The sequence below is a fragment of the Ahaetulla prasina genome, chromosome 2, assembly GCF_028640845.1.
Source record: "Ahaetulla prasina isolate Xishuangbanna chromosome 2, ASM2864084v1, whole genome shotgun sequence".
Taxonomy (NCBI): domain Eukaryota; kingdom Metazoa; phylum Chordata; class Lepidosauria; order Squamata; family Colubridae; genus Ahaetulla; species Ahaetulla prasina.
This window is the reverse complement of record NC_080540.1, coordinates 154,063,398-154,085,392: the sequence shown is the minus strand read 5'-3', so window position 1 is coordinate 154,085,392 and position 21,995 is coordinate 154,063,398. Positions and strand designations below refer to the sequence as shown.

The window sequence follows — 21,995 nt, the reverse complement described above, 5'->3', positions numbered from 1 at the left end:
AGCAGCGAACTCGTGTGCTCACCACTCATACAAATGGGGCTGCACGCACGCTCGCATGCCACTCACACAGAACCATCCCCCCACTGCTTCCCTCCCTGCCAGTCTGCAAAGCTGGAAAGCCGCTGCTATAGAGTTCCAGATATTTCACTTTCCTTGTGGATTGACTTAGCATAACTAGGCAAGACTCAGTGTGACTCCTACACCTGCTGAGTTGGGGCTAATAGAAAGCTAGACTACAAGCTTTCTGTATGAAGAAGGCAAGAATCTGTGAACTATTTTACATGCTAAAAATGGACTATATAAATGATTAATGACGATGCTGTCAAAAATGATAGATAATCAACCATACTTGTCGAATGTATTTTAGGTGAGCAAAGCTGCCTGTATTCTCACAAATCAAATTCTGATGAGACTACTGAGGTCCAGAGAGGCGGCGACTGCAGTTGATGTAAAAACCTGGCCAACTATCATCGATACAGGTGACACAGACCTGCTAGGCCATCAAACTCATGCCCAGGATTTCCAAGCAGTTATAATGCACCTGCGAGCCATGAGCCAGTTCTGTTTTATTTAGAATTGTGTTGCTTAGCTCTGTTGCATTTCTGCATGTCATTCCAATGTTCCTCCCCAAGCTAAATTCAACAGTGATCACTTTCTTCTTTATATGTTACAGATGATTTGCCCAGAAAGCGGCTACCTCAGGTCTACAAACCACCAACTCCAGAAATGTTGGCATACCTGGATTTTAGTGTTTCCACAACAGGGATGCTTACAGGAGTAAAGGTATAAGAGTGCTTGATGTGTTGGATGCCTGTGTTATAGCTAGAGTTATATTTCTAGTTTTTTTTGTTTATAGATAAAGAGGGCATCATATTTTTATCTGGGCATAAAAATCGCTGAATGGCTAAGGTCAGATATTAGAAACTGTAATGCATGAGGGAGAGCAAAGTAATCTTGCTATGGCTTTGGATTTAAAAGGCACTTTAAGTGGTTCCCTTAGCTTTGACTGCAAGATATGAAAGACAGTGGTGTGGCATATGATAGAACACCATTTCTCAGTGAACAATGCTCATGCTCTTCTAATAAGCTGGATGGAATAAGAAACAGCTTGGACTACCAAAGAAGGTGTGGCAGATATACAAGGACAAGGGCAAGTTCTCTTCTCTGCTTAGGCTTCACTGCTACCAGTTCTTGGTTAACAGTGGGAACAGAAGTGTTGCCATAGGGCCGGGTTACTTACGGCATAGGGCCGGGTTACTTACGGGACCGCCTGCTGCTACCGAATACCTCTCACCGACCCGTGCGGTCTCACAGAGAGGGACTCCTCAGGGTGCCGTCAGCCAGGCAGTGCCGTTAGGCAACACCCAGGGGAAGGGCCTTCTCTGTGGGGGCTCCCACCCTCTGGAACGAACTCCCCCCAGGACTCCGTCAACTTCCGGACCTCCGAACCTTCCGCCGCGAGCTTAAAACACATCTATTCATCTGCGCAGGACTGGACTAGATTTTAAATTTATATTGGTTTTAATGGGTTTTATTATATATATTGTTTTTTAAATTTGGCTATGTGGAATAAGTTTTTTAATTGATATTTTTTTCTGTATTTATATGTATCTTTTTATTTGCCTGTGAACCGCCCTGAGTCCCTAGGGAGATAGGGCGGTATACAAATGCGAAAAAATAAATAAATAAATAAATAAATGTACTAGGCCTTCTTTTTGAATAGTATTGGCTCATTCTCTGGCCTGTTCTCATGGCAATAGTGTAACTCCATCCAGGAGTAAGGATGGAAAAACCCTGGAGGGCCCATTAGCATAAACAAACTATTTGGAATATAAACTGGTGGACAGCAACAGCAGTTAATACTTTCATGCTAGTACTAAGGTGTAGTGTGAAAATCCAAATTTAATTTCTTGTTTAGTTCATGCTCTGGGTTTTGTTTGACCGCACGGCTCCTGGCAAAATACGGAAATATTTTCCCTTTTTTAAAGCAAATATATATATAGATAAATATGACAAAACAGGATGAATAATTTAAAAGAATTGATTCTGAGTTTTTCTGATGCAATAAAAAAAACCCTACTATTTTCAATATCGATACCACATAATATATGGCTACTCATATACTTAGCTATTAGTGATACTTTTATCATATTCACATACATGTTATCATGTCCTTCTATTGTGCAACTGGGATTCAGTCCTCCCGCCTTTTTTTTCTTCTTCTTCCCACAGATGTCCCATGCATCAGTCAGTGCCCTCTGTAGAGCCATAAAGCTCCAGTGTGAGCTGTACTCCTCCCGGCAAATTGCCATCTGTCTTGATCCCTATTGTGGCCTCGGCTTTGCACTTTGGTGTCTTTGTAGGTAAGAGTCAGGATATAATTAGAACTGGTGGGTTTGCAGAAGATAAATCTTTGCGTGATATAAATTAGAACATCTATTTTAATCAAGTGAAATGCCTGATTGTAGGAGCTAGAGGATTGGATATCAAATGAAATCTAATCACAGGGCAGAGTTCTCAAGAAATACACAGTTTTATTAACTACATGTCCACTATTTTCCTGATGATTAATAAAACATCAAAGAGAGTCTGCATTTTTTTTACCTGATTATCCTATGTCCCATCTTAATTATGGTCATAGAACACCCTAAGGAAAATAGGCTGGTATTGACATTTTTTCTATGTCCTTGGGACCTCATTGTTACATGAATGGTAAGTCTAAATCCAGTCCATGACAGTATCTGTCAGATGTTCTACTTCATTCTGCAGATTTAAACAAATAGGTGTGCAACCACATAAGAAAACTTCCATCTCTCCCAAATGTGGCTGCAATTTGGTATATACATTTTTCAAATATGTAAGCATTTGTGCTTGTTTTTGAAGTGATGTTTTAAAGCGATGAATATTAGAAATCACAAGTTTTTTTTTCCCCTTAGGATATATTTCAGATTGTCAAATAACATTATTCTTGGAATGGAAAATCCCAAGACTTTGGTAGATTTGCCTAATATCAATTGACTGTGGATTTAATGACAAAATATTTAATTCACTATGAATTAATTGTTGTAAACAACAAATTTACAACAATTATTGAAACTAATTATTGAAATCACTCTTTTTGTAAGCATGGGACATACAGTTGGGGAAACTTAACAAATCAGAAATGGCTTGTCTCTTGTAGCAGGGCAAATAACTAGCTCAGAAACAATATTGAGATCAGCTTGATCACAAGCTTCTTTGAGAGCACGTAATGATATACCTTTTAAATATCCCATGTTTGTTACACAACTGCCTTTAACAGTAGGCAGTCCATGATTTAGGCAGTCATAATTACAGCAATGAATGAGACTGAATTACTAATCTATCTTGGATTGGGCCGGATAGGAAGAATGTTTGCATCAAAGAAGGATCAGCAGTCTGGGGTTGAGGATAATATTTTAGGCTGTCAGGTTAATAAAATCCATCTATAATTGATTCGTGCTTTTCTCTTGCAGTGTGTATTCTGGTCATCAATCCATTTTAATTCCTCCTATGGAGTTAGAATCCAATCTTTTCCTGTGGCTTTCCACTGTAAGCCAGTATAAAATACGGGATACTTTCTGTTCCTATTCTGTCATGGATATGTGTACTAAGGGGCTCGGGAATCAGGTGGAAGTATTAAAGGTAAGAATCCTCTCCCTCCACCCCCTATCCTTTTAAACATATTTTAGAGGATCTATTTTAGTATTCATATTATTAGAACAGAATATTAGGGTCATACTGATCTTGTAAGTACAGGTGGTCCTTGTTTAACAACAAATTACACTGGAGGCTTATGGCTGGTTCTTGAAGTTGTGGCCGTTGCAGTGTCCCCACAGACACAGGAACATGGTTCAGATGCTTGGCAACTTCCTCAATATCTGGAAATATCGAATTTATCAAACCTGTATACCCCAAATTCCCTTTTTTTTAAATCTTTGAAACTGCTTATATTCCTAGACACTACTTTAATAATTCTTAGATGGTTAGGACTTGAGTAAAGTTTCCACCAATCTTAGATTGTGAATGTGATTGTAGAATAATAATAATAATAATATCATCATCATCATCATCATCATCAAATATCGCAACCTGGCCATCAAAACTACATGCTTACGGATGAAACATGTAACAGTGATACCCATTGTCATCAGGGCACTTGGTACCATGTCCAAGAATTTTATAAGATACATCAACAAATTGCAGCTTCCTGCAATAACACCAGCAGAACTGCAAAAAACTGCACTACTTGGAACATCATATATCTTAAGAACATACTTGGTTGATACCTAGGATACTGGCAGCAAACATCGTATCAAACATCAGCACTAGTCAATGGTATTTGTGATGCCTTTTTGAACATTCAGTTGACTGAGTTTCATGTTTAATGAATAAAGTAGTAGTAGGAGTAGTAGTGGTGGTAGTAGGAGTAGTAGGAGTAATAGTAATAATAATAATAATAATAATAATAATAATAATAATAATAATAATAATAATAGACAGTCTTGAACCAGCTTTGATGGAGGTCAACAAGAGGAAGTTGTTAAAAGTACAGCAAACCAAGTATCAATATAGGAAAACAGTGATGCAAACTCGAGTTGACAGCTGGTGTAACAGAGCACTGCATGGACAGTTCCTTGACAAGATCCAAGGGAAAGTAGATAAAGAAAAGACCTGGTTATGGCTGACCAATGGAACACTGAAGAAAGAAACGGAAGGCCTGATTCTTGCAGCCCAAGAACAAGCCATCAGATCGAATGTAATTAAAGACAGACTAGAAAAATCTGCTGATGACCCCAAATGCAGACTCTGCAAAGAAGCAGATGAAACCATTGATCACATACTGAGCTGCTGCAAGACAATAGCTCAGACTGACTACAAACAATGTCACAATACAGTTGCTCAGATGGTCCACTGGAACTTGTGTCACAACTACCATCTGCCTGTAGCAAAGAACTGGTGGGACCATAAGCCTGAAAAAGTGATTGAAAATGAGCATGCAAAACTACTGTGGGACTGGCGAATATAGACTGCCAAAGTTCTGGAACACAATACCCTGGGTATTACGATTGTGGAAAAGAAAAAAGTGTGGATTATCGACATTGCCATACCTGGTGACAGCAGAATTGATGAGAAACAACTTGAAAAACTCACCAGATATCAAGGCTTGAGAATCGAACTGCAGAGACTCTGGCATAAACCAGTGCAGGTGGTTCCAGTGGTACTCGGCACACTGGGTGCTGTGCCTAAAGACCTAGGCAAGCACTTAAAAACAATTGGCACTGACAAGATCACCATTGGTCATCTGCAGAAGGCCACCTTACTGGGATCTGCTCGCATAATCCCCCGATACATCACACAGTCTTAGACGTTTGGGAAGTGTTTGACTAGTGATTAGTGATACGAAATCCAGCATAGTTATCTCGTTTGCTGTGTATACTGTCATTTTGTGTATACTACTACTACTACTACTACTACTACTACTACTAAGAAGAAGAAGAAGAAGAAGAAGAAGAAGAAGAAGAAGAAGAAGAAGAAGAAGAAGAAGAAGAAGAAGAAGAAGAAGAAGAAGAAGAAGAAGAAGAAGAAGAAGAAGAAGAAGTAGTTTGCCTCACTACCTTAAAAACACAGTTTTAAAAAATGTATAGCTCAGGAACGTTCCACATACATCTTATATTATGTTGAACAATCTTCCTGTCAGTTTTCTCTGAGATCCCAGTTTAGATTAAAAGTAGCTTTCAGTTCTTCTATAGTCACATAAGTGTATTTCATAGTCAAGTACCATACTTGATAGTAGAGTGGTTTAGCTTTTATACTTATATAAGACAATCAGCTTGCTATGGAAGACTTAAATATTTTTATTTATTAAACTTGCTATATAGCTTCAATACAGGTGGTCCTCGACTTATGAATCACAATTGAACCCAAAATTTCTGTTGTTAAGTGAGAGAGTTAAGTGAATTCTGCCTCATTTAACAACCTGTCTTAACAGTTGTTAAGTGAATCGCTGCAGTTGTTAAGTTAGTAACATGGTTGTTGAGTGACTTTGGCTTCCCCATTGACTTTGCTTGTCATGTGATCATGGCATAGGACCGGGTTATTTACGGGACCGCCTGCTGCCACCAATAGCCTCCCAATGACCTGTGCGCTCCCTTAGGGAGGGCCTCCTCAGGGTGCCGTCAATGAGCTGCCTCCGGGGATTTGTCAACTCCCTGACCTCCGGACCTTTCGACGCGAGCTGAAAACCTTCTTGTTCTATCGTGCAGGGCTGGCCTAACGTATTTTAAAGTTTGGTTTTAATATGGTTTTATTACTCTTTTATCTTTCGGCCTAATTGAATTTAGATTTTAAATTATTTCTTAATTTTTGTAATCTTATTTTTATTTGGCTGTAAACCGCCCTGAGTCCTTCAGGGGAAGGGCAGTATAGAAATCTAATTAATAAAATAAATAAATAAATAAATAAAATAAATAAAAGGCCGCAGAAGATGATCACATAACCCCAGGCCTCTAACCATCATAAATATGAGTCAGTTGCCAAGCATCCAAATTTTGATCACATGACTATGGCAATGCTGCAACTAAGTATAAAAAAAGTCATGTCACTTTTTTTAGTGCCATTGTTACTTTGAACAGTCACTAAATGAACTTTTGTAAATTGAGAACCATCTGTAGTTTTTTTTCTTTTTCTTTTTAATTTTTTTATAGTTTAATTCTTGTTAAAATTGCTTTGCTTATCTATTTTTTCCTTTTACTAAATATGTGTAGATGCAACAATACAATGAAAATATTAACACTGAGTAATAATCTGACTGAAATCCTTATAATTCAATATATACCATACTTTAATCTGTAGCATTTTTAAACACTGTTCTAAATCAAAATGTCAAATAAATGTATGCTTGTAATAATGATAGCCTACTTGTAATTAATATTGATAATTTTTTCTCTATTCTCAATACTAAGTTATCTAAATAATAGAATGTCAGTAGTTTTCAATTAGTGCTGGGTAAATTGATATCAGAAGACACAATATATTTAGATTTATAGCGAAAGAAAAAGAAACAATGGAAATATTTGTTAAAATTAAATTTGGCAACTCTTTTTTTGTTTTAGGATGAAATAATTGACCTTATTAGAGATGACAAATTACAGTTAATTGTTAAATGCAGGGACATTGATTTATGTGTGCATCTCCCCCTCGTTTTGTGCTCCGTAGCCAAGAGATCAACATTTTATATCTGATCATGATTGTGAACAATCTGCATTTTTTTGTTTCATCCAATATTAGAAATTGTGCTTTGTTAAAAAAAAAAAAGCCAGAGTTTTGATATCTTGCTTTACAGACAAAAGCTGCATGATCCAATTTCCTATACCGACATGAAAAAGGAAATTGCAGATTGATCCAAATTGTCATTAGAACTCTTAAAAATCCATCTTCTTTGCATATAAAGGGAGAAGAAAGGCAAACATGGAATCCCAGGGCCCTGGCAGTAGAAGTGTTGCCCAACACCGTATGTTGTTAGATTTGGTTGGTGCAAAATTCTCTGCTCTGATTCTTCTACTTCCATTTCCCTCAGCAATGGGACTGTTAAAACCCCTGTCCACTGGTTTGTTTATAGTTAAACATGCCATAAAATCCAAGACTTCTTCTTCCGCCCAAATTAACAATACTTTTTGCTCTGGGTTCCGGTCAGAACTAGCACATGTCCTGTACTTGAACAAAATGTTACCTATAAACAAATATGCTGTAATTGTTCTCTACCAATTAATGCTCATGGAAGGAACTGGAAGCTATGTTCATATTAACCAAGCTTAAGCATAGTTTAGCATTGTAGGTGAGTTAGATCTGTATGTACAGTTTTAGGTGTATGTTGATTTTCCTCCACAGGATTTTGCAAATTAATTGTATCTAACCCAGTACAGATTGTTAGAATAGATAGTTAAATGGAAATTATACGTAAATTTCTAAAATAAAATAAAGTGCATATTATGTTCTTAAAAATTATACTGGGTAGCAGCTGATGTTCTAGTTTTAAGGGTTTGAAAAGTTGAGGGTTCACTTAAGTATTTGGATGTTGGAGTTTTGTTAGAGTTGAGTTGAGAGGGACATGTCACTCCCATTGTTAGATTTTTTTTTCCCCTGCTGCTTTAGATCGGTATCTTGCTACTGATTCAAACAAATATATTGTTTTAATTATCCAACAGCCCTTGATGGTACATCCTGATCTGATTTTTTAAAATACAATTCATATCTTTTGATCCTTCACTTTCTTTTTTCTTTTAATCCTAAAGAATTGCAAACACTTTGGACCTTCACACAGCTTTTTCATACAGATCTAAATGATGTGGGAAGAGTCCTATGGCTACATTTTGTTTGGTTTTATATTTCTAAAGAACTAGATAAATCAAAAAGATGGGCAAGTTAGTGATTTCTTAGTGGTTTGCCTGGTGTTAAAAAAACCAAAAGCCTGATTATGTTTTCTAGATGATTATTAGAGCAAATTAATTCCAAGTACTTGGATATTAACTGGAGCATTGTTTAATGTTATCCTTGCCTGTTTGATATACGGTCATATTTTTTTCAATAATTTTAACCTTTCTGTATTACCAGGCAAGAGGTATCAACTTATCAGGAGTCCGGACTTGTGTAGTGGTGGCCGAAGAACGCCCACGTGTTGCACTTACTCAGTCTTTCTCCAAGCTTTTCAAGGATATTGGTCTATCATCTCGTGCAGTCAGCACCACCTTTGGGTCAAGAGTCAATGTAGCTATCTGTTTACAGGTAACACTGAAGATTTGGTAGGTTTATTTTTAGAGATCAGGGACTCTGCATATTAGCAGAATTCTCAACCTATTCTAAATCTGTTTGTACAGGAGTTATTTTTTTTGAGCTTGAAGAATTGTGTGCTGATTTTCAGGCTTTTTTTATTTACATGGACTCATTCATACTGTATATTGCTTATTTTTTTAAAAAAATATTAACCCTTTTTGTACTGTGAAAATAAACATATGGCTACTTATACCGGGGGACTCTCTGGTTTTTTAGGTTCCCCTGGTTAAACATAAATAAATAGATTAGATTAATAAAACATAAAAATCAGTTTTTCACTAATATTTTTTAAACTGAAAAAGTAAAGTGGGACTGTGCTATTAACTAGCACAAAAGTTGTGGAGCTTCTCTCAAGAAAACGTACAAGCAGGTATTGTTGGATTTTCAGCAGAAATATTTTCTTTTATGTAATATCTCCCTTATTTGACATCATTGGACACTTATGCATCTAGTTTGCATGCTCTCTTTGAAAGTGCCTTTAATATGTGTCACTTAGCAGAAAATATGACACATTTAAAAATAATCTCTGTTATTATAGGGAACCTCAGGGCCTGATCCAACCACGGTTTATGTGGATCTGAAATCATTGCGACATGACAGGTATATTATTTTTATTGTATTTAGTTTTTGACTGAATTCTGTAAGAACAGATCATTTCGATTAGGAGTGTTCAAGATATTTCACTTCTTATCAGCAGTAACCAGCAGACACAAGATTATGAGTGGTAGTTCTGAACTTCTGGAAGTTGGTGGATGGCTTATCCCAGATTTACATACAAATTTCTTGATTTCCCCAAATATGATTGTATTGGAACAAATCAGTATTTATCATTTATATTATGCTAAGCATATGGTGATAGCAGTCCTTTGGGAAAGTGAAAGTGCAATTTCTAACATTCTTATCAGTTACGGATTTACTTTTTTTCTCACCAGTAATAAAATTTGCCCAATATTTAACATTCCAGAAAATTATCTTTTCCCACTAAGAGAATAGCCATTCCTTCTGAATTTGCAGAATTCCTAAGATTTCAACTATTGGCCAACCAGTTAGATTATTTTATGAACATTTCTTCCCCTACTCCGATAAGTATTATGAACTGAGGACACCTACAGTTCAATTCTTGACAATTTTACTATATTACACAGGCATATACATTCTGAAAGTTCTAAAACAACCCTATAATTAATGGCTAGTCAATTCAGATTGTTAAACAGGTACTTAAAACTAGCCCTTTACATAGACTCTTGGAGGTAGCACTGTAGGGAGAGGAAAATGGTAGTGGGGCTGTGGTGGATTCTTTAGCATAATAGTTGGTGTTAGACAGGATATTGTCAGTGATTGCCCTGATCAGAAGGCTTTGTTTGAGTGAACAATAACAGGATGTTACTCCGGAATTCTTGGTTTTTCAAACAGTCTCTTCCTTTACATTTAGTATTACAAAATCCTAATGGGGAACTGTGTGTGTTTGTGTGTGCTTACAAGCGTGCTTATGTATGTGTGTAATTTTCCCCATTTGGCTCAAAGATGATAATTCAAATTTACCTACATTTTACTTAGTGGTTCTTCCTTTTATGTTATCGAGTGGATAGGAAGCATTAGGATCTTTTACAAGAGAGCTGGGGAATGCTAGCTGAAGCTCACATATGCTTCATGCATGAATTTTAATGATGGAAAGTATTTTCCATTGGTTTTGCTACTCTAGATTAGAACCTCTCCTTTGAAATGCAGGCTATCACTTTCAATATGTGAGAGCTTTCTCATATTTCTTCTTCTTGTTGGCAACATGTAATAATACCCAGCAAACCAAACCTCTTCCCATCTCTCCTCCTATGATCACATTTATGTCCTAAGATTAGCAGAGGGCAATACATTTCAACAGAGCAGAAGCTAAGAAATCAACAAGAATCAAAAACTGTCTGTAATTGGGATGAAATATTATTGATTCTAATAACATCTTAATTCTTATTACTTATGTGAGATTGAAAAGACAGATAAAGGCATATTATTATGGTAAATTTATATACCACCCATTTTGTTATTCAATTTCAAGTCAGTTTCCCAAAGTCACTGTCAGGTGACCGGGTAACTGACAATACAGTCATATACTGGGACATAAAGAAAATGCTGTATTTATAAGGAGACCCTAGAATGAAATACCAATTAATGAAGAAAAACATAAATTTAACAAGGCTATATTATAAAACATTCAAGAATATGTTTGGGTAATGGCACTTTTTCTGGGTATTAAACAAGGACATTGCCAGAGAATATGGGTATTTGCTTACGTTACTTCTCCAAATAACTTGCCAGATGTACTTAGTGCAAATATTCTTCACTAAATTTGCCATTATCTTGCTAATAACCAGCTATCAGCCAAGCAAATGGAGAGATTGAAGGGATTTTTTCAATGCTATTTGGAATGATCATCCTTGGGTTTTTAATTTCTTGAAACATGACTGAACATTACTAAGAACTTCAAAATTGAATGCATTTGAATATAAAGTAGTTGTAGGTGGGTGGCGCAAATCAGGTAACAAAAATAATTTATACTAAGATAAAAGCAGTTGTTCAGAAATAGGGCCAATCCCTTTCTCTCAACCCAACCCACTTCACAGGGTTATTTTTGTGGGGGAAATAGGAAGAGGAAAGTGTATTAGGTAAATTATTTGTCGCTTTGAGTTATTTATGAACAATAATAAAGGTGGGATAAAAAAATAAATTTGAATGTAATTGATGATTCTGTGGTGACATGCATTTAAACAAAATGGAAGAAAAATCCTTTCTCTTTAGTGTTGTTAGTGTTATGTTCAGAATATTAAAGAGTAATTTAAGTATCTTGTAATGAAGGTTCTTAAATCACAAGTATGTGATTGTGTTAATTTTTTAAATCTTATCTCCAGAGTGCGACTAGTTGAAAGAGGTGCTCCCCAGAGTCTCTTACTCTCCGAGTCAGGCAAGGTAATAATACATCAGTTTGTAAGTCTTTGTGAATCATTTGCATGCAACCCAAAGTAAGGAAACAATAGAATTCAGTCAGTATTTGTGATTTGGGGTGTACAATTCCTGTGTAGGACAAAAAAACAAACAAACCATCCATTCTGCAAATACAGTATATCATAGGTTCTTCCCCAATGACCATTTAAAATACTAGTTTTTCCTTTGCTAAGTAATGAGTATTGTTTCCTTGTGTCTGGCCTTGTTGAGACAACAGATGGAGTTGGAGATGGGTAATAATGCTAAAATAATTAAGAATATAACTCAGGTTAGATCTAGATAGCTGTGATAGAAATGGAGGAATTGGAAAAATTGCTTGAGCTAAATTGAATCCTAACAGCAGAGATGTCAAAGTTGGAAATGTTACTAGGCTATAAAATATACAATTGTTTGTATTGCACTTACCAACGTAAGAGATAAGTCACATCCTCAAGAAGTTAAAAAGAGAGGCTTGTTTAAAGTGTTTACTTAATATAATACAGATGCCAATCTCTCTCTCTTCCTCCCCCCCCCCCGCCCCAATTTCCTTCTCTCAGATATTGCCTGGAGTCAAAGTGATAATTGTTAATCCTGAGACCAAGGGACCTGTTGGTGACTCACACCTTGGAGAGGTGCGTGCTGCTATTGGCACTTTACAAAAGTGTATTTAATCTAACCAAATTTTATGCTCCCAATATGTGTCCAATATGCATAGCAATGTCCAACTGAAGAGAATTTAGCACATTGATGATGTTACCTAATTGGATAAAGAAACGTCTGCAAGCAAACTACCAAGCTCAGACAACACCAAGGATTCTACAGTGTAGTTATTTCAGTTACCAAAATCCTTTGAATCTTAAGAAAAAATGCATTCCTTTTGCATGAAGGCTGCTTCTAAGGCCTGTCACATCCTACTTAGAGCATTTAAACTACAGATAATTTATATGATCATGAACGTAATATTTTAGTTATGCTTACCTGAATGTATATCTATATTCTGTGGTTAAAAAGAGACAAAATAAAAAAGTAAGAAATAGAAGATTTGTGTTTTATCACCTTCATAGATCTGGGTGAATAGTCCTCACACTGCTAGTGGCTATTATACCATCTATGATAGTGAAACCCTCCAAGCAGATCATTTCAATACCCGCCTGAGCTTTGGTGATGCTGCTCAAACTCTCTGGGCACGAACAGGATACCTTGGCTTTGTACGACGGACTGAACTCACAGCCGCTACTGGAGGTAGGACAAATTATTCTTCCTTTCTGTGGACATTTTTACGAGTGACATGAACGTAAAGTTAATTTTACAAGAAAAGCTGTTAGAACCGTTTCCCACAAATCAACATCAATATATATTTTAGTGCATGTACCTTGAGTACTTTCTTAGATTCAGGAATAGCTACTGGGAATTTTTCTATTAGCATGATAGTTGCTGTCATGCCTGTTGGAAAGTAGAGGAGAATTGCTATACAGGTAGTCCTCAACTTACAACCACAATTGAGCCCAAAATTTATTTTGTTAAGTAAGACAGTTATTAAGTTAGTTTCGTTCCATTTTACGATCTTTCTTGCCACATTGTTAAGTTAGTAACACAGTTAGGGCTTTTTTTCCAATAAGTTTTTAATTTTACTGATGACATTAAAATGCAAACTGCAAAAAACGGGGGAGAAATACAATAAAGCAAAAGTAAGGACACAGAAAAAAATGTGTATAAAAAGAAAAAGACAAACATCCCCATAGATTGTCTCTCCTAGTTGAATACCGATAAATATATTTCGAGAATAATAGCTTTCCCTCTTGCAAAATAGGCCCACAGTTTATAAACTTCTACAACTGTTTACCCAACTAATTTGACCTGGCATATATCTAGTATATAAAAAACATTATTAACCAGTAAAGTCAACAGCAAAGTTAAAATTCAAAGCTCTCTGTTAACAATCCATTATTGTATTTCATTTGCAGAAAAGTCACATTGGCTTCTGAGCTACCATAAACGACCTAATCATTATTTCTGATCTGTCCAGGATCAAATTTCCTTGTTTTCCAGCAGAGGTTAAAAAAAAATAACACCAGAGCTTTTAAAAATTAATAAAATACAAGATCCTTGTACTGAAAATCCTGTGTAAGTGTAAATCAAATTAGATCGCTTTCATTACCCTGGAAATTGCCCTCAACTTCCATACAGGGAAAGCGAAAGTGATTTGCAACTCCAAAATAAAATAATAAAAAGATGCAAAAAAAACTTCCTACCACATTAAAATCCAGTAAGCGGTTAGAATAAGTCAGAATTCAACCAGTTCATTAACAGTTAAAGATAAAAATCAAAATGAAAAAAAATTCAAAGCATGCAGTTAAAACCAAGGCATGCTTAAAATAAATAGCTGAAAGGAAAAGATAGAGATCCAGCTCTCCAGCTGCTCTTATCCAGAATTGCAACTGTCAAGATTCTTCCCAGCTAGGTACACGGTTGTACTGAGGGTCATCTCAAGTCATTCCTAGTTGCTCTGTTTAAATTTGGGGAGCACGCCACCAAAGAACCAGCTTTGATGGCAAAATCAGCTGTTTGTCGGCTGCTGCTTAGCATGCCATTTTTGGAGGACCATTAACACGGTTGTTAAGTGAATCTGGCTTCCCCACTAACTTTGCCTGATGGAAGGTCGCAAAAGGTGATCACACATCACCCAAGGACACTGCAACCATCATAAATACAAACCAGTTGCTAAGTGTCGTGTGACCATGGAGCTACTGTAATGATTGTAAGTATGAAAAACAGTTATAAGTCCCTTTTTTCAGTTCCGTTGCAATTTCAAAAGATCACTAAACAAATGGTTGTAGGTAGAGGATTACCTGTAGCTTGAGAATTAATCCCCCATATTTTTTAAACAATTAGGACAATTCAATATTCTCTTTTGAAGAATCTGCATGAAATCTATCTATTAATGTACAATGTGCTCCTTAGAACGCCACGATGCATTGTATGTCGTTGGGGCACTGGACGAAACTCTGGAATTACGTGGATTGCGTTATCATCCAATTGATATAGAAACTTCAATTTCTCGGATGCACAGGAGCATCGCAGAATGGTACAGTTTTATGCAATATATTCCTTTTGGGAAAATATTAAAAATTTGCATTATACTTTATCAGATTTACATGTAATTCAGTTTATTTATTAAATAACTATTTATTATAAACTAAAAGTAGAATGCATGAAATGATTTATATATTTTAAAGTGAGTATATTACTGTACTTGATCCATTCCAAGTAGTCATTTCAGAATGCATAAAACTTTTGGACAGGGAGATCTCTGAGTTTAAAATTAAGGTATTTAAACATATTAGCATAGTCTTATAAAACAGTAATCTGCAGACTCATTCCTATAAAGTGTGTACAATAACCTCTGGATTTCTTATCTTTCTTTTAGTGCTGTATTCACATGGACCAATTTACTTGTAGTGGTTGTGGAATTGTGTGGCTGTGAGCAGGAAGCTCTTGATTTAGTCCCTCTGGTTACCAATGTGGTCCTGGAAGAACATTATCTGATTGTAGGAGTCGTGGTGGTAGTTGATCCTGGAGTGATACCCATCAATTCCAGAGGAGAGAAGCAGCGGATGCATCTCCGTGACAGTTTCTTGGCTGATCAACTGGATCCCATATATGTAGCATACAACATGTAATTTTGCAAGGGTGGGTCTGAAATTATCCTACAAACTGAGCAAGAACCAGGAATGATTGTGGAAACAAAGGAAGCTGACAGAAAAATTAGCAATGGTAGTTGTGAAGCTGGACAATGCTGTTTGACTCCTTTTCTCTCCATCTTACTGGACTGACAGCAAGCTGGACTGATCAAAAGACAAAAGATGGCAACCAGGGATCTACATTTGTATTGTAAGATGATAGCTTTACAGGCAATGAAAAATAGGCCCTCGTGAAAAGTGAACACCAATTATTAGGGCCTTTATTGTAGTGTTAACATTTTCAATTACTGTATATATTTGTACTTTTTCTAACACTGATTTAGAATTCTATGAGGGATGATTTATTTAGTTAAAATCCAAATCTGTAAGAACCTGGTTATGTAAGTCCTATGTATACCGTCTGTAAACAGTGTACTTTAAAACTGTTAGCTTAATTCTGTAGTACTGTGTTGATAGGGATCACGTTTACTTAAAATTGTGCCATGACCACACTCAATATTCAACAGAAGAATCACTTATTCATATAGCTTATCTCATGAACTTAAACAGAATTTGCCTCTATTTAAAATATATGTAAATATTAGTATGCATAATTCATTTAGAAAACTGATTCAAATATTTAAGAATTTAACAAAGTCCTTAAATAAATTATGGTTAGGCAATTAAAGTGAGGAATGCAATTACACTATTAGGTTTCTTATTTTGTTGCTGGTCAGGTATGACATAGCATGTAGAAACTTATGTTTTCAATGCACATGTTTATAAAGAGGCTGACACCCATCAGCGTTACAAGCATTTTAAAAAGCAAGAAGCAATTCTGTGACTTTGGAATGTTGAATAGGATTTGTATAGCCTACTAAAATGGTTTTTATAAGCAAACACTTGTTAACCAGAACCACTCCATTCATGATCTTAGACATATTTTGTTGGATGCTGCACAGTAACAATTCATTTAAAAGAAAATTCCTACCATTACTTTGATGTGCTTCTTTCTGTGGGATTCATTACTGTACTGCAAATCATGGGCTTTTGCAGGATGTCTTTGAATCAGAAACAGCCTAATTCTTTTGAAAGATTGGCAAGTTGTGATTATCCCATTCAAAATAGCTGATCAGTTTCAGCCTTCAAAGAATTGATGACAATAGATGCCTTAAAATGTGCTGGAATAGCCATTGTTTGAAAATGACCTGCAACCCCATCTCCAATACGCTGGTAGGAAAAACAATATTTCTATTTAGACCATTATTTTTTTTCTGATTACACTTTAGAATCTTCTCTTTGTTTCTCCTTAAGAAGTTTGTTAAAATAACACAGAAAGCAGATACTAGAAATGGTGACAAACTTCCTTGGGCCATTTGTGGCCTATTGTGTAAATACTTAGAATATTTTAATAATGTCTGTTTACCCTCCCTGTAACAAAGTTAGTGTTTTTAGACATTTTTAAAAGAGATATAAATATAAACCTGGATTAAATCCTCAGCTACAGCAGCTATATTAAGTGTAGCTCTGGCAACTTATTCCTTAAGACAAATTCCAAATGTATACTTGAAAACCTTTCTGTACAAACTTTCAAAAGCTTGTTTTTTTAATGGCTTGACGTATAGATATTTAGACAGAAACTTTTAAATATATTAACAAAATATTCACAATTACCTTCTTATACATATGTTGTTCAATATATCTAGAATTGAAGAATTATGGCAAAAATAGTACAGGGTGGAGGGAGTTTCATTACTTCAAATCGTTGAAATATTAACTACTGGTTCTTAATGGAGACGATTTGAATATTTTGCATTATCAGTATTTCCACAGTGTGGTGCTGCTATGTAAATTAAAATGCACTCCATGCTGAAGTTGTTTTAACTTGTAGTTTGCAATAGTTTGGAAAAGGAACACAGATAAAGCAATTGCTGGCACTCCACATGGGAACAGAAGGCCTTCAGCAAATAAATGTTCTGTGTACTCCAGCCTTTATTTATTCACGCCAATGTGGCTCTTAAGAGGTCTCAATTTTTATAAAAAATACACTTTTAATGTCCTACAGAATGAAAACAGAGCATAGTTATCTACCCAAGGTTGTAGCAGTATTTTCAACACTTGCATTTAGATTCTTACTACATTTAATATGGTAATTTACTATGTGCAGTCTAGAAGAACATTTGAAAATATTACAGAACTTCTAATCTGAAATACTTCAAATTTTGTTTTCAACGTTAATTTCAAATATAACATTTTTCTCCTTGATTTAATTGTTAAATATTTTATTTCTTCCCTGTTAATGTGAGATTTTAATATACTTTCTCCAAAGATTTATAATTAATACACCAAGAATTTCAATGTTACTCTTTAGCCCTGAGATCTCTTCAGTGCCACACGTATTTGCCTTCCAATAATTTATACACATGGCTGAGATTCCAAAGGAATGATTGTAGAATCAGTGCTCTCTTTATGGGGGTTCTGACACTGATTTGCTCAGTGTGGCTTTGGGTGTGCTATTCTGTGTTCTCCATCAGACATTACAGATTCCACGTGGAACACAATAAGGATTAGTTCTCTGTAGGTTCTGGAGTTAGCTTGTCCTTTCCCACCCCCACCCCATTCCACCTAATCATTGTATGGTAATATTTTTTCATATATCCAAAGAGGTTAAAGCCAGCATTTTCAGCCTTGGCTTTTTGGATTTACTTATTAGCTCAGGTAATACTTAATTTAAATACAATGGCTTGGATCAAAGTATTCCTTCTGCAAATGGAAGGACTGCTGTTTTCATAAGCCCAAGATTAAATTCCAACAACAGTGGAAGTGGGGGAGCTCTGTGAATACCCTGCGATTCTCATAACGTTTCTTTCACATTTTGCTTTTCAGAGGTTTATGGGGTGTTGATAGTAATAGAATCGCCTTCCTAGATTCTTCTAGCAGGAATATCCCATGAATGCAGTTTCATTAACAAAAAACCCTCTGAATAGAATAGAATAGAAATAGAATTCACATCATTACCAAAATATATTAATATGAAGCATTTAGAACACTTATTCCTGAGAATGAACTTACTACCCTGAATCAAAACTACAAAACCACATTTCATATTTTTTTTCAAAGATAGGCTTTTTTAGTTAAATAGGTTTGCTTTTCTATTTTTTATTGTGCAGTTTAGCAATGATAGGCCAAGCTTAACTGTGATGGAGATATGATTGTAAAAACAATAGATCATTGTCTTTAATCCTTTTTTTGTTTTTGTTGATGTCAATACGTTTACCATTGTCAGATTCAAATCACAACTGTGTAATTATGTAAAAAGTCTTTTTTATTTATTTGAAATTAGGTTTTAGATATACTTTTTAAAAGATTTTAACATCTGGCTGGACAGTGTTCCATTAATGCATTGATTGTGTCTTTCTTGTCTTGTGTTAATAAATAATGATGCCTGTCTGTTTTTATTATATCATTAACATTTTATCCCATGTTTTTTTTTCCAAAGCCTGTTCATAATCCTTCATAATAACAGAGTTGGAAGGGACCTTGGAGGTCTTCTAATCCAACCCCCTGCCCAGGCAGGAAACCCTACACCATTTCAGACAAATGGTTATCCAACATTTTCTTTAAAATTTCCAGTGTTTGAGCATTCACAACTTCTGCAGGCAAGTCGTTCCACTTACTAATTGTTCTGTCAGGAAATTTCTCCTTAGTTCTAAGTTGCTTCTCTCCTTGATTAGTTTCCACCCATTGCTTCCCTCAGGTACTTTGGAGAATAGCTTGACTCCCTCTTTGTTGTGGCAACCCCTGAGATAGTGGAACACTGCTATCATGTCTCCTCTAGTCCTTCTTTCATTAAACTAGACCTACCCAGTTCCTGCAACCGTTCTTCATATATTTTAGCCTCCAGTCCCCTAATCATCTTTTTGCTCTTCTCTGCACTCTTGGGCAGAGATTATTCTGTTTCTGCTGTGCAGAGATTATTTTGTTTCTGTTGTGCAGAGATTATTATTCTGTTGGATATTACCAACTTTTAATTCCAGTTGGTGAAGTCTGCACATATAATATTCCCTTGTCCAATTAATTCTGCACATTATATAGTAAATTGAATAGTGAGATGGCAGCCAAATAATCTAGTGAGTTTCTGTGATTGAATGTTATTTGCATCTCACTGATCTTAGTCTAATTCCAATCATTATAGGACTTATGTGAAACACTAATTTTCAGCAAAGTCTCTGAAATGAATTACTATAATTATTTTAAAAAAATTAAAGAAAGAGCAGCAAAGCAATCCCCAGTTTTTTTAAAAAAAACCTAATAAATGCTAGCTCAAAAAGAAAGTATATTTTGCATCAAACGTATTCCTAAGTAGCCCTTGGAGAAAAAAGAACTGTCCTAAAAATGTTCAAATCCAAGTCTTTTACTTACTAAGAACAAAAATATATTGTCATTTGTCCTCACTATTAATTCTTCTACACTCTTGCACAGCAAGTTCTCTGGCATGCATTAAGAGCTAGGATGAAAAGCAGAAATTTCTGTCACTCAGGCTGAAACTCAGACAACCACAGGAAAGTAATCAAGAATTTGTGACCACTTAGTGGCCTACTGGATTTTTGCAGTCCATATCCCATTTAAGGCACTCATGTCTGCAAAGTGATTCAGATTTCTATCACTGCTGGCAATAAATAACACTACCCTAGAATGAACTATTGTAAGGCAATATCATCTTGAAACATCAAGCTATGGAGATTCTCAGTAATCCAGGTCATGGTTGAACCAAAGGTGCTTTTTCAAGAGGCAACTGGACTTTTTTTTTTTTAAGACATTTCACTGCCCATCCAAGAAGCTTCTTCAGCTCTGACTGGATGGTGGGGAATGGAAGGATTTATAATTCTTGCAGACAGCTGGTCATTTGCATTCTTTTAGAGAGTCCTTGAGGCCACTGGAGGTTTAATTGTCAGGAATGAGTATGGAACCTTCTTGGAACTATTGAAAGAACTGCATTATAGACTGGAGATAGATGATGTTGAGAGAGGGCTGTTCAATTGACATACTGGTATAGGTATGTGGACAATACCTGGGTCAAGATCAAAACACAGGAATTGGAAACATTCATAGAAACAAACAAACCCTGGACAGAAACATCAAATTCACACAGGAAAATAGTCTAGCCTTCCTGGACTGTGCAGTACACACTAAGGAAGACAGAAGTCTTAACATTGAAGTTTACAGAAAAAAACCCACACAGATCAATATTTACATTTTGATTTTCACCACCCATTGGAGCACAAAATGGGAGTCATCAAAGCTCTGCATCACCGAGCTGAAGGCCTGCCTAAAGAAAAAGAACTAGAACACATCAAGGAAGCCCTCAGAACATGTTGCTATCCCAAGTAGGCCTTCATCAAATCTCAAAAAAGACTCTACAGGAACTCCTCTAAAACAGACAACACAGAGAACAATAAATAAACCAACATCATCATTCCATATGTTGCAGAAATATCAATCAGAAAAGTTCAGGAGGATCTTCAGCCAACAAAACATAGGTCATACTTTAAACCCAAGAATACACTAAGACAGAAGCTTGTCCATCCCAAACAATAAAACACCAAGACATAAAGTGAGCAACGTGGTATATGCGGTACAATGCAGTGAGCCACGTGCAGATTTGTACATTGGGGAAACAAAATCACTTTGTAAGTGCATGGCACAACACAGGAGAACAAACTCAACAGGTCAAGATTCAGCAGTCCATCTGCATTTAAAAAACAAAGGCCACTCTTTTGAAGACAGCAAAGTCCACATTTTGGACAGAGAGGGCATTTGGTTGGAAAGAGGGGTCAGAGTCCATCTATGTCAAAACTGAACAGCCCTCTCTCAAAAGAGGGAGAGAGATATGATGCCATCTATCTTCAGTCTACAACATAGTCCTTTCAACAGTTCCAAGAAGGCTCCATACCCATTTGCACTACTATAGGTGATCCTGACCACAGATAAACCTCCAGGTGGCCTCAAAGCCTCCCTAAAAGGATGCAAATGACCAGCTGTCTGCAAGGAATATAAATCCTTCCATTCTTCACCATCCAGTCAGAGCTGAAGAAATTTATTGGATGAGAATGTCTTCAAAGAAAAACCAGAAATTCCACTTGCCTCTTGAAAAGGCACCTTTGAAACATTAGCAAGGAGGATACAGCACATGCAGGAGCTTGATTTTTAATTGCACCATATATCATACCATGTTAAGGAAAGATAGATTGAGGCTATGGTTCTTTTATCTCTAATAAGGTAAAGCAGGTATTTTGTTTAAAATTATATGGTTCATAGGCATACTGCAAAACAATGGCACCACTTCTCATACATTTACAAGAATGCAGCTAAAACCCTTATAAATATCATAGATATAAAAATAGTGACTGGTGAGAAAAAATGCCAAGATAACTTTGGTTAATAAAAGGCAGTGAGCAATCTCTCCACTTTGTTATTCGGTTTTTCAATCCA

The 21,995-nt window shown here is 36.0% G+C and overlaps 1 protein-coding gene across 4 annotated transcripts in view; it reads left to right on the top strand.

Annotated features, from left to right (window-relative positions):
- DIP2B (disco interacting protein 2 homolog B) overlaps positions 1 to 18,160 on the top strand; it is a 212,466-nt gene extending 194,306 nt beyond the window's left edge. For all 4 annotated transcript variants that reach the window (XM_058171146.1, XM_058171147.1, XM_058171144.1 and 1 more), the window contains 11 exons: positions 368 to 479; positions 674 to 783; positions 2,233 to 2,363; positions 3,495 to 3,663; positions 8,632 to 8,802; positions 9,389 to 9,450; positions 11,751 to 11,808; positions 12,381 to 12,455; positions 12,888 to 13,065; positions 14,785 to 14,908; positions 15,251 to 18,160. In XM_058171146.1, the coding sequence (XP_058027129.1) occupies positions 368 to 479; positions 674 to 783; positions 2,233 to 2,363; positions 3,495 to 3,663; positions 8,632 to 8,802; positions 9,389 to 9,450; positions 11,751 to 11,808; positions 12,381 to 12,455; positions 12,888 to 13,065; positions 14,785 to 14,908; positions 15,251 to 15,503 (1,443 nt within the window). In that variant the 3' untranslated portion in view covers positions 15,504 to 18,160. The remainder of the gene's footprint in view (positions 1 to 367; positions 480 to 673; positions 784 to 2,232; positions 2,364 to 3,494; positions 3,664 to 8,631; positions 8,803 to 9,388; positions 9,451 to 11,750; positions 11,809 to 12,380; positions 12,456 to 12,887; positions 13,066 to 14,784; positions 14,909 to 15,250) is intronic.
- The last annotated feature ends 3,835 nt before the right edge of the window (positions 18,161 to 21,995 follow it).